Below are 13,212 nucleotides of genomic sequence, written 5' to 3' on the forward strand. Positions count from 1 at the left end.
AAATTATGCAACTTTCTCTCTTGATTTAAATTCTCTCTCTCTCTCTCTCTCTATATATATATATATATAACATTATATATAATATAAAAATATAAATATACCCTTTACTCGGCTTCAACAACTATCAACTCATGGCCATCCCCCTCGCTCTCAAAATACATAAACAACTTCCCCTACCCTCACTGGATTATTTTAAAGCAAATCCCAGATATGATGAATTGCTTTTAAGGACTGAAAATCATTTATATATATATATATATATATATATATATATATATATATAATAAAAATCATATATATATATTATGTTTATTTATTTCTGAGACAGAGAGAGACAGACAGAGAGCATGAGTGGGGGAGGGGCAGAGAGAGTGGGAGACAGAATCCGAAGCAGACTCCAGGCTCTGAGCTGTCAGTACAGAGCCCCATGTGGGGCTCCAACTCACAACCTGTGAGATCATGACCTGAGCCGAAGTTGGTCGCTCAACCGACTGAGCCACCCAGGTGCCCCAGGACTGAAAAGCATTTTTACTGAGGATAATTCTAACAAAATGATATACTGGAACTGACAGTTTCTTTTCCGTGTGTTTTTTCAATGCAGCTGGGCTTCGGTCAGATTACTCTTCAACCATAGGAGCTGGTAAATTATGACACATAGCTTCTCCTACACTGCCTCCAAATTAGTATCCTTTTTGGCTATAGTTTTCTTTTTCATATGGTGGTATTTGTTAGTCCTCTTTCAGTTACCAGTGATAGAAATACACTCAAACTGGCTTAAGCACTGAAGAAACTTGATTGGCTCTTGTACCTGGGACAAGGGGTGGAGAATGTGCTGGCTTCAGGCCTGTTTGGGGCCAGGTTCTAAAATAAAATCTCATCAGGACTCCACATCTCTGCTTTTCCTTGCTGAAGCTTCATCAAATGTATTCTTCTAATGCAGTGTCATAAATGGCATCAATAGATCCAAGCTTATAATATATTAGTAGCAGCAATGGTAGAACAACCCCTCTCCACCCCCCTCAATAACTTTCCCGACAGTTTTTGCAGAAGTCCTGGTGCCGAATTTACTGTCTCAGATTGGCTGGCAAGCCCATTCATGCACCAGCTTCCTTTACTCTGGCCAGTCTGGGTCATGCGCCCATCTCTGGACATAGAAGTGAGTTTAACCCCAACCAAACCACACAATCAGGGTATAGACAGTTTCTCAAAGTAAAATCCTGGAGCCATTACCAGAAGAAGGGGGAGCGGACTCTGGGCTGGCAAAAACAGCAGATGTCCTCCAGAGGAACTCTTTGCTCCTCACTCTTTAAAGATGTCTAGAAAAGTTATTTCTAGGGGCGCCTGGGTGGCGCAGTCGGTTAAGCGTCCGACTTCAGCCAGGTCACGATCTCGCGGTCCGTGAGTTCGAGCCCCGCGTCGGGCTCTGGGCTGCTGGCTCAGAGCCTGGAGCCTGTTTCTGATTCTGTGTCTCCCTCTCTCTCTGCCCCTCCCCCGTTCACGCTCTGTCTCTCTCTGTCCCAAAAATAAAAATTAAAAAAAAAAAAAAAAAAAAAAAAAAAAGAAAAGTTATTTCTAAAACCGAACAAAACAAAGTGCTGTCTCCACAGACAAAGGCTGCTCTCAGTACTTCTATGCAGATCATCTGTCTCTCCGCTACCCTCTGGAGATTTCTGCAACCTCAGGGAGGCTGACGTGCCACTTCAAGCTGGTGGCCGTGGTGGGCTACCTGATTCGTCTCTCGATAGAGTCCGTCCAGATTGAAGCTGACAATTGTGTCACCGACTCCCTGACCATTTACGACTCCCTCATGCCACTCCGGAGCACCGTCTTGTATAGGTACTCAGGTCGCAAGGGAAAAAACTGGCAGTATCGTGTTTCCCTTAGAAACAAAGGGAAAAAACTTTTGCGTGCGCACATGAGATCAAAGACGGACACACGCCTTACTTAGCATCCCGTGTATTAGCCAGAGCCTGTCAGACACAATGCTTGCTTTTTACTTGTTAGCCTACCAGAGTGAAAATCAGTGTAGCAGGAACTTCAGCCACTTCTTGAAATATTTCTGAAATATAATTTTTTTTGTTTAATTTTACTTTTATGCAATCGCTCTCATTAGAGTGTGAGAATTAAATACTCTATGAGGATTGCATTCCATGAGTAAAACAAAAATTTTCTCCCTTATTAGAAAGAGAACACAATGTTCACTGTGAAAGTGAGGTCAATCAGAGAAAACAATGTCAATATTTCACAATCTCATTACCCAGAACAAATGCCTGTTATGTTTTTGCAAATATTTTCGTTCATATATAGATATGTAATTGCACACATATGTACATATACATATGCTAATATTTTTTTATTTACTAGCAGACATCTTTTTGAGTGCTTAATATCTTAATAATGATACTTATACTTTATTCACAATGTGCTGTTTTTACTGTGGTAAAATAGTGCTTATGTAGGTATAGAGCAGTGTTTTATGTATATATGTATGTATGTATGAGTTTATATTTTGGAATTTATATTTTGCATGTTAAAAATTTCAACAGCATAAATGGTACACAGTGACAAGTAAGTTTGTCACTGGCTCCCATTCCTCAGTCATTGTTACTGCTTCTTTTCACCCTTCCAGACATACTTTGCTATTATCTCATTTAATCCTTACCGAAAGGCTATGAGGGATGTCCTATAGTCATTACCACCGTTTCACCATAGGGGACCTGGCATTTATGAAGATTAGTTGCTGGAGAATCTTTCAGCCAGTTAAGTGACAGAGTTGAGTTCTCAGTCCGGTTTTGCTTAGAACAGAGCTCATGACTGCAGCCATTTAAATGGCTGTTTATGCCTTGTTTGTTCTCAAGGAGGGTCCTGTGACAGCCATCAGGAAAATTCTTTGGTAGTTACCAGACAAAAGTTTCCGTACCTTTATCCGCCCCCCTCCATCGTACCCTGTGGCCACTAATTGACGAAGCTCTGACTGGCCGGGTCTGCCTAACAAGAACTGTGTAGATGGCCCAGGAAACGTGTGGAATTAGTGGTGGAGGGAGGCTCACTCCTCAATAACCTACTATTCATGTACTTTTGTTCTGTTATCTGGTTTCAGAATTTGTGAACCCACAAGAACGATAATGTCCTTTGTTTCCACAAATAATCTCATGCTGGTGGCATTTAAGTCTCCTCAGATACGGAGGCTATCAGGAATCCGGGCGTTTTTTGAGGTCATTCCAGAACAAAGTAAGTCTTTGCTAATTGAAAAAAGTCACCTTGAAAAATATCTGGTATGATACTCCAGTCTTATCTCTCCTGAGGCTGTGTTGTAATAGTTATATGAGTCAGGGACCCTGACTCAGGGTCCTGTCAGAGGAGAGAGAGATATAGTATTTAAACAGAATTTAATGTGAAGAACTGCTAACTCAGGATAAAGGTGTTAGCAAGCTAACTCAAAAGGTGAAAAGAAAACTGTAAGGTATTATGTAGGCAGTACACCCAGGAAGCAACCACCACCCGTAGGTCTAGGGGGACAAGGGAAAGCCGCCAGAATGATGACAATTTACAGTGTGGAGGAGGGGTCTGTGGCCTGAAATTCAGACTTCTGAGGAATGGAGTGCCAGGCTGGTGTTGGTGTCTCTTGAGTTCAGAGGCAGGTATTCGCGGGGTCGAGGAGGGGGTCCAGACCGTCGAGGAGCGGGTACCGGACAGTCGACAGCCGAGGCCGGTATCCTTGAGGGAGGTGCAATGAAGTGGAAGTTGGGAAAACTGCTAACAGGGTTCGACTCAGCTACGGGGACAAAACAGAGCTGCATGAGGGGGTGGGGAGAGCCATGGTTGCGGGGGGATGACACTCCCAGGAAGAGGAAACGAAACACACGGGAAAGCCTATTCTTCCTCCTCCAGGCTTCTAGCTGCCTGTAGCGCCCCCTATTGACAGAGCCTAGTTGGAAGCCAGGTGGCAAAGGAGAGAAGCCTTTTGCAGAGTCCCCGCTACAGCGTCACGGAACAGAGTAGAGAGGGGTGGGTTCGGAGCTGAGTGATAACAGCTCAGTACCTAGTGGGCGTGGGGTGGGGGACTGTCTATGGTGAATCCTCCTTAATAGCAATGCATGGGAATGCCATCCTAGAAGAAGATGCGTGTGAAGTAACACCCGGAGATTCAATGGATTTTCCTAGGTCAGGTAGTGAGCAAAAAGTGACCCAGCTCCCTTTCATTCTTCTCTTTTTGATGTGGGTTGACGAAGTAAAACAAAACAAGACTAAATAAAAAGAGCCTTCACTGAAACTCTAGTCTTTTTGTAATGTTTGTTGCCTTGTAGCTGGTCAGGTCTTACAGATGGTGTCCTGGCAACTTCTCTATGAACACCAACGAGGACAAAAGGATCAGAATGACAGATGTGGGTGAGGAGGGCAGTGGATTTGGCTTAAGTTACCTGGTCATGGCTTAATAGGTCCATCTACATTTTAAGGCAGTGGCTTGTTTTGATAGGTTTTCTCCATCGAATTATTACAAAACTAAATGTAAAACTGATTTGTTAAAGAAAATTGAACTGGCAATTTGAGATGTTGTTGGGTTGAAAATTGTCTCCAGCTCCAAAGATTAAAAATATGATTATCTCAGAAATATTGCAGTGGAATTTGTGAACAAACATTGACTGAGCATGTACTACATGCCAGGGATGATTCCAGGTGTAAGGGAAAGAGTAGCAAACAAAATAGACAAAAACCAATACTCTCAAGGACATTACATTTTAGGAGAAGGATGACCATGCAGTATGAATAAACATTCAGATTGTTTTATATAAACAGGACAACATGTTATGTAAACTGGGCATATTTCCTAAACAACAAATATACACTAATTTAAACAAATAACGCTCAGAAGCCTTAAAAAATATATTTAAAGTATGTTTTTAAAGAGAGTAATAGATCTGTAGTCAAAATACATGATCTGAAAACAAATACAGAATTTGAACAAGAAGTTTAGCTATACCTCTGTATGGTACTATTTCTTTTTTGAAAAATTAGCTTAAATTTAAAAAAGTATCTAAGCTTGTTGATCGAAGAGTGTGCATTTGTAGTTAAAGAAATGAATTCAGTGCATTTCCCATAATCCCATGACTGCAAATCGTTGTCTGTTAATGGATATTTTTTTTCAGAATGTGAAAACACAGTATTCATCAAAGAAATCACTGGCTTTGAAGGGAAAATTTCAAGTCCATATTACCCAAGCTACTATCCTCCGAAATGCAAGTGTACCTGGAAATTTCAGGTAACCTAGTTTTACCACTATTTTAGAAAAATATTATTATCTTATGTTTAGTAACAGTTTATTTTTAAATTTAATTAATTAAAAAAAATTTTAATGTTTATTTATTTTTGAGAGACAGAGAGAGAGACAGAGTGCAAGCCAGGGATGGGCAGAAAGGGAGACAGAATCTAAAGCAGCCTCCAGGCTCTGAGCTGTCAGCACAGAGCCTGACGCAAGGCTCAAACTCACCAGCAGTGAGATCATGACCTGAGCCGAAGTTGGACGCCCAACCGACTGAGCCACCCAGGCACCCCATTAACTTTTTACTACAAAAAGAATATTAGTTAATTTTATAACACTTAAACCCTAAGCAAATATGTTACCTAGAACATGGAAGTTCCTTGTAATTTCAACCCTCTGCCTATAAATTAACTGTTCTTTGGGACGGGCTTATTTTTCCAGTTGTTGTTTTGTTTGTTTGTATCAAAAAAAAACCCCGCAAAGACAGGGGCTCCTCCGTGGCTCTGTTGGTTAAGAATTGGACTTCAGCTCAGGTCATGATTTCACAATCTATGGGTTTGAGCCCCTCGTTGGGCTCTGTGGTGACAGCTCAGAGCCTGGAGCCTGCTTTGGATTCTATGTCTCCCTGTCTTTCTGCCCCTCCCCCACTCACACTCTGTCTTTATCTCCCTCAAAAATAAACATTAAAAAATTTTTAAATGCAAAGACATTGTTACGAGATCAAACAATATTTCTTTCTTTTTTTTTTTTCTTTTTACCTTGGTAGAACTCACCACTTTTTACTTCTTTCACTATCAGCATTATAGTAAGAATAATAAAGAAATAATAAATTTAATTAGGCAATGTATATTTCAGTTGTATAAGCAAACCAAAATGTAAATGTATATGAAATATATACATCTCTGGTCCTTAAAAAAGAGTTCAATCTTGGTTTTGTTTTTTTTTTTTTTTTGTCTTTAAAATTTTAGTCCATAACTGTTTTTCTTTCTCCAACTTTAGTGTCTCATGGAAGGTCATGAAGCCTTTCATGGAAGGCTCTTTCAGCATATATGTATAAAATCATTTTTGTGAGGCACAGCAAGTGGATGTAAGTGGCAAGCAGTTTATGGTTTGCATTCATTCAACATGTTATTATTAACTGCCTACTATGTGTCAGGCAGTATTCTGGACACTGGGATCCATGATATCCGACATGAAGCTTACCATACAGTAGGGGGAGACAGGTGACAACAATGTGTATAGTATGTTACATAGTGCTATGGAGAACAAAGCAGGCATGGGGCTCCATCTCGTTAACCGTGAGGTCGTGACCTGAGCTGAAACCAAGAATCGGATGCTTACCCAACTGAGCCACCCAGGTGCCCCAAAGAGTTAAATATTTTTAAAAAAATTTTTTTAATGTTTATTTATTTTTGACACAGAGAGAGAGAGACACAGAGCATGAGCGGGGGAGGGGCAGAGAGAGAGGGAGACACAGAATCTGAAGCAGGCTCCAGGCTCTGAGCCATCAGCACAGAGCCCGATGCGGGGCTCGAACTCCCCAACCAAGAGACCATGACCTGAGCCGAAGTCCGAAGCTCCACCAACTGAGCCACCCAGGAGCCCCAGACTTAAATATTTTTAATAATTTTATTACACCCAAATGTTTACTTAGTCTCAGTGTCCTAATGGCATACATCCTTAACTTATTTATTTTTTTTTATCATTGTTGCAAACATTTCCAAAATAACTAAAACCCAAAGGTTCTGGACTCGCTCACCACCAGATTTTTAATGCCTCATCAGGGCAGCAGAATCTCAGTACCTCAAGTGACTCTCGCAACTTGGGTAAGGAACAGGAGAGACTGCAAATCTGTCTCTTCCATCTCTCTGAAGAGCAGATGGATCTTTTTTATGACATCCAGAAGAGGAAAGGCCCCATTCCCAAAAGCTCTGTCAAATGTTTGAAATTCTTTTCAGGTGAAATAAATGTGATTCCATAATAAGCCATAAGCCCTACAGTGAAGATCCTCAAACATTGTTCTAGTCAGAATGTAAATTAGAATATCAGATTGTTTCCCTAGGGGTTGAGAGTTAGAAATTCTAAATAAAAAGAATTCTTTATAGGGGCGCCTGGGTGGCGCAGTCGGTTAAGCGTCCGACTTCAGCCAGGTCACGATCTCGCGGTCCGTGAGTTCGAGCCCTCGAGCCCCGCGTCAGGCTCTGGGCTGATGGCTCGGAGCCTGGAGCCTGTTTCCGATTCTGTGTCTCCCTCTCTCTCTGCCCCTCCCCCGTTCATGCTCTGTCTCTCTCTGTCCCAAAAATAAATAAAAAACGTTGAAAAAAAAATTAAAAAAAAAATTCTTTTATAAAAAAAAAAGAATTCTTTATAAGGCAAAAAGCATGCCCCTGGGGGAGTGGAGAATGGGAGAGGGAAGACAGGAAATATTAGGGATAGACTTGGTGGGTGACACCATTTCCCAGAGGTCAAGGCTGGTCCTCTTCAGCATGGAGGTTAAATAAAGCTGTTTCTTCCTTGGACCACTTTGAACAGCCACCTAAAATTGTGTGATTGCATATTTCTGCAAATGGAAATCATGTAAAAAAAATAATTGGGGGCTCCTGGGTGGCTCAGTCGGTTAAGCATCCCACTTTGGCTCAGGTCATGATCTCAGTTTGTGAGTTCAAGCCCGGCAGCAGGTTCTGTGCTGACAGCTCAGAGCCTGGAGCCTGTTTCAGATTCTGTGTCTCCCTCTCTCTGACCCTCCCCTGTTCATGCTCTGTCTCTCTCTCTCTCAAAAATAAGTAAACATTAAAAAATTAAAAAAAAAAAAAAGGCACCTGTCAAATAGCTTTGAATTTATTGCAAACAACTGGGAAGAATGACGTAAGTGACAAAAATATTGACTCAAGTCATGGTAAAACGATAAACCCTTTAATACACGAGAGTTGATTTCTATTATTCTCCATCCTTCTTAGTGCCTGGTCCGACTTCCAGATGTAACTGAAGAGCAATCAATCCCTTGTGCAAACTCACTTTCAGCTGACTTTTTTCTTTTCTTTTCTGAGCCTGAGTGGGGGATGGGCAGAGAGAGACACACACAGAATCCGAAGCAGGCTCCAGGCTCTGAGCTGTCAACACAGAGCCTGATACGGGGCTTGAACCCACGAACCATGAGATCATGACCTGAGTCGAAGTCCGAAGCTCCACCAACTGAGCCACCGAGACGCCCCTCGGCTGCGTTTTTAAGGTCTCATTTACCTGAGGATTAACTCCCGCTCCAACTTAAAGTTCCTCTGATTCTTCTCCCAAGAATAAACAAATATTCATTGAATGTCAGTTTCAGGCATGTAACCATAGGGAACACTTAGTAACAAGGTAAAGTCCTTGTTGTCTCAGAGCTTACAGACTGTGGGGGAAGAAGGTGTGGTGAAATAAGAAATAGCAAAAAGGAGTATTGAGGCTTATAACCTGTCACCTGCATTTGTTTAGGGCACACACATTTTTATTTGCTCTTAAAACATACCGCTGATATAGGAAAGAGACTCTGGTCACATTTTATGGATAAGGCAATAGAACTGGGGGCAAGCCATTTGCCAGAGGTTACTCAAATAGAAAGTGACCCAGGCAGCATTAAAAGGAATCATGTGCCCCTCCATTAAGTAAATTCAGCACCCTCTCCTTTCCTGGGTTCCTAAAGATGTTCAGCTTCCCTGTTTCATAACAATCACTTAATTGAGTATTTACCTTTCTGTTTTCCTTCTTTTTGTTTTTCAACGAATGCGTTTTGCTATGGAATCTTAGAAGAAAAATGTGGAGTGGGGTTTTGAATTGTTATATAACCGATGCCATCAGCCTAGCACCCACCAGTTTAGATGCATCCACATAAGCAATATACTGTGGGCCATGTAAATTCACCTCCTCCTATCACCTAGGGAATAGGTGGGATTCCCCAGAGATGAATCCCTCTTCCCTGCTTCTGTGGCAAGCATCTAACCATGGAAGTTCCCAGTGCCAGTGGGAGATGGGTTGAGTTATATGTATAGAACCACTGGCGAGTGAGAAGTGATAAGGATAAAGCACGTCCTGCATCCTGTCGCTGTCACTGACTAGAGAAATATTTCAACACAGCAGGTCCAAATCAGGAGACTTTCTCCCCTTATTTGGTAAAAGTTCCCAAAGCAAAGGCGTGGGTTGGGCAGTGGGAAACAGAGAATACAGGACACAGAAGGAAATAGCATACTTAGCAGGTTTTTTTTTAATTTTTTTTAACGTTTATTCATTTTTGAGACAGAGAGGGACAGAGCATGAATGGGGGAAGGTCAGAGAGAGAGGGAGACACAGAATCTGAAACAGGCTCCAGGCTCTGAGCTGTCAGCACAGAGTCCGATGCAGGGCTCGAACTCACGGACCGCGAGATCATGACCTGAGCCGAAGTCGGACGCCCAACCAACTGAGCCACCCAAGCGCCCCAGCAGTTTTTAATTTTTGTCCATTTGTTGAGCAAAAGAGCTTACGGTGTTTTTTGGAACTGCCCTGCTTTACCCCACTTGTCAAGCTGGATAATATCAGTAATGCTTCTTGGTCAATCTGGGCTCACGTGTAGACTTGTGTGCAATTCTGTGTCAGTGGAACCTGGTGTGCAAGGGGACTTACTTCCTTTCTCCGTGGAGAGGCTTTGGAGATTGGGGAGCGCATATAAATCTATTTTACTTTGGAGCGATGGAACACAGTGAAAACGCCCATGTAACCTTCTTGTGGAGGGCTACATTGGAATATATTCTTATGCTAGAAAATTACACTGATTACTCTAGATATTTATTATCTCTTAGTTGACATCTATTTATTTTTAATGTGAAGAAACAGTAAGATGACAAGACTGGGGGGATAAATCGATGTATGTTCTCAGGAGCCCTTGGCGTTCGCTGCACATAAGACCGTCCTGTTCCCCTTGAGCCCTCACTGTCAGTGTTCCGGGTGGCATGATACATTGAGAAAAAGCAGCCTTCAGAGAAATGCAGGGTAACATCGGGAATGTCACTTATTTTTGGTTAGTCTTGACTTCTTCCATAAAATAGGACTCATACTTCCTTCCTGTGTCGTCGTGTTGTTTAAATGAGAGACATAGAGGCGCCTGGCTGGCTCAGTTGATGGAGCGTGCAATTCTTGGTTTCAAGGTCCCGAGTTGGGGCCCCACGTTGGGTGTAGAGATTACTTAATTTAAGTAAATAAATAAGTAAATAAATAGCCTGAATCATTTTCTCTGCAAGATAGGTTGAGGGATGAGGGCTACAGTATTTAAATACATGTTAGAAAGAAGTACATACAACAAAGACATTGTAACATCAAATACATCACAAATACAAATGATATCACTACAACACTAAATGTCAGAGCAATAAAAATCGGTTAAAATTAATTTCTTAAAAAAAAAAAAAAAAAGGAGGCGTCCCTGGGTGGCTCAGTTGGCTAAGCGTTTCACTTTGGCTGGGGTCATGATCTCGTCTGGGGTCATGAGCCCCATGTAGGGCTCTGTGCTGACAGCTCGGCAGGCCTGGAGCCTGCTTCGGATTCTGTGCCTCCGTCTCTCTCTACCCCTCCCCTGTTTGCCTTCTGTCTCTCTCTCTGTGTCTCAAAAATAAACATTAAAAAAAATAGATTTAAAAAACTTAAAAACTAAAATCATGACATAACACAATGTATGTGTACGTCATACAATGTCATAAAAAGGTCAGATGTGTGTGCGCACACGCATGCACACTCACATGGGTGTGTGACGTATGGGCAGCCTCTTTCTTGTTTGATCTGGTCTCAGCAGACCTGGGAGTGATTTAGTAACTGCCTTCAGGAATACCCAGGTTTAATATGAAGAGGATGCTGATTCACTTCTCTGTTATCTAAATAATCTGAATAGTGCTTTAAATGAACTATGTCATTGTTACTGAGGGAGGAAACTGTGTGCATTCATTAACAAGTGGGTGTTTTCAAAGTTAAGCTCATTTACAAGGAGGAAACTGACACCTAGAGATAATCTAATATGTCCCATGTTACCCAGCTCACTCAAAACTGGGGCCTTAGAGCAGCTCCCTAGCACTGGGCCACCCATTTCCCTCTCTATTACGCTCTCCTCATTCTGGTTTGTTGCAGGGTAGGGGAGGTACTGGTCTATCCCACCAAAGGTCATACTGTGGTAGGGTTTTTTCCCGTAATACCCGGGATTCATTGTCTCTCCACTTGGAAAATGACGAGGTGGACACAAAAGGAACAGCAGGCAAAAGTTTATTAGAATATAAGATTAGAAAGGAAGAATAGTATGTCTCCCCTTCACAGAGAGGGGACATTCGAAAGTGAATGTCCAAGCACTATAGGCAAGGGTTCTTTTTTCATAAGGTTCTGGTCAGCCCTGCCCCTTCCCCTCTCCCTTGTTCCTTCTCAGGTTCTACACTTATTGGCTGGATAACTCTAGGTGCTGGGTTGTCCATTCCTGATTGGCTCATTTCCATTGTACGAGGGGTGGTCTGTGGCCATATTTAAGTCTTTTGTCAAATTCCAGAGGGGAAACCTGAGGACCAGTAGGTGGTCTCTGTTATATTCTTAAGAGGAACCTTATGGCCTGGGGGTTTGCTGTGGTCAGACACTCCCAGCATTGTTCCAAAATAGGTGTTTTTCCCCACCCAGGAACCTCAGATCCTAATCTTTCCCTCTCTGCCTATGGAATCCTATCTTCTCGTATCATAATAAGGCACAAAGAATAAAATGCCCTAAAAGCGGCAAGCTGAGGGAATGAGTTCTGAGTGAGGAAACTTAGCCTGAAACATATCCTTCAGTTGAAACATTTTTCTGACTTAATGTTTGTTTTTCACAGACTTCCTTATCAACACTTGGCGTAGCACTGAAATTCCATAATTATTCAATAACCAAGAAGAGCGTGAAAGGCTGTGACCATGGATGGTGGGAAATTAATGAACAAATGTAAGTGGGTTCCATATGTAAAGAATCTGATGAAAGGCCTCACCTAAAGGTTCAAAGCCTTGGATCCCTTGTCCCCGAAGAGTTTGCACTTAACGATTTACAGAGAGGGAAATTGAGGGATACAGGAGTTAAATAACTTGCTCAAGGTCACTGAGCTTTTTTTTTTTTTTTTAATTTTTTTTTTTTTTAACCTTTATTTATTTTTGAGACAGAGAGAGACAGAGCATGAATGGGGGAGGGTCAGAGAGAGGGAGACACAGAATCCGAAACAGGCTCCAGGCTCTGAGCTGGCAGCACAGAGCCCGATGCGGGGCTCGAACTCACGGACTGTGAGATCATGACCTGAGCTGAAGTCAGATGCTTAACTGACTGAGCCACCCAGGTGCCCCAAGGTCACTCAGCTTATATGTGATTAAGCCAGGATTCAAATCCATGTCTTATGGCTCCCAAGTCCTGGCTGGGCCACTGCTCTTTGCTGCTGGGCTATGAGTGTGCACCCTCTATACTTTACAAAAATAGCTTGGCAGATAAACCATGGAGCCCTGGAGGAAATAGTAAATAGGAGTCCTGGTGATACAAAAATTAAAAACCATTAGCCAACTGTGTGCAGTAGGAGAGGTTGGGTCAGTCTGGCTGTATCCTGGCACATGGGTTGAGGCTGATTAGAGAAATCGAGGTGTCTGAGCTTCCCGAACTGACCCAGGATCTCCTCACTCTCACCCTTAATTTGCATCTTAGTTATTTTTATTGTTTATTTGCTTCTAAAGTTGTACTAGGTCTTGTATTTAAAAATAGAGAATGTCCTGTCTTTGCAGCAGAATAGCTTCTAAGTTTACTTTGAAGGAAGAATTTTTGTGAGGTTAGCCTAAGGGATTTGCCTGCTAATTCTTTGCTCACTGTTAATCCATGAATGAAACTTTCCTTTTCTAAATGATTTTCCTGAACCACCTTCTTTCATTTCCTTTAGACGCTCGGATTATGTGCTATGCAGTGATAGGTTC

At 42.1% G+C, this 13,212-nt stretch overlaps 1 protein-coding gene across 1 annotated transcript in view; it reads left to right on the forward strand.

The window, feature by feature from the left end:
• Positions 1-13,212, forward strand: part of TMPRSS7 (transmembrane serine protease 7) — a 38,210-nt gene that overhangs the window by 5,299 nt on the left and 19,699 nt on the right. Inside the window, exons 5-9 of the mRNA XM_053904160.1 lie at positions 602-640; positions 1,608-1,836; positions 3,101-3,231; positions 5,148-5,260; positions 12,105-12,211. Coding sequence (XP_053760135.1) covers positions 602-640; positions 1,608-1,836; positions 3,101-3,231; positions 5,148-5,260; positions 12,105-12,211 — 619 coding nt within the window. The remainder of the gene's footprint in view (positions 1-601; positions 641-1,607; positions 1,837-3,100; positions 3,232-5,147; positions 5,261-12,104; positions 12,212-13,212) is intronic.

This window comes from Panthera pardus, unplaced genomic scaffold (genome assembly GCF_024362965.1).
Source record: "Panthera pardus isolate Hobbes unplaced genomic scaffold, ASM2436296v1 HiC_scaffold_16, whole genome shotgun sequence".
In the NCBI taxonomy this organism is placed as follows: domain Eukaryota; kingdom Metazoa; phylum Chordata; class Mammalia; order Carnivora; family Felidae; genus Panthera; species Panthera pardus.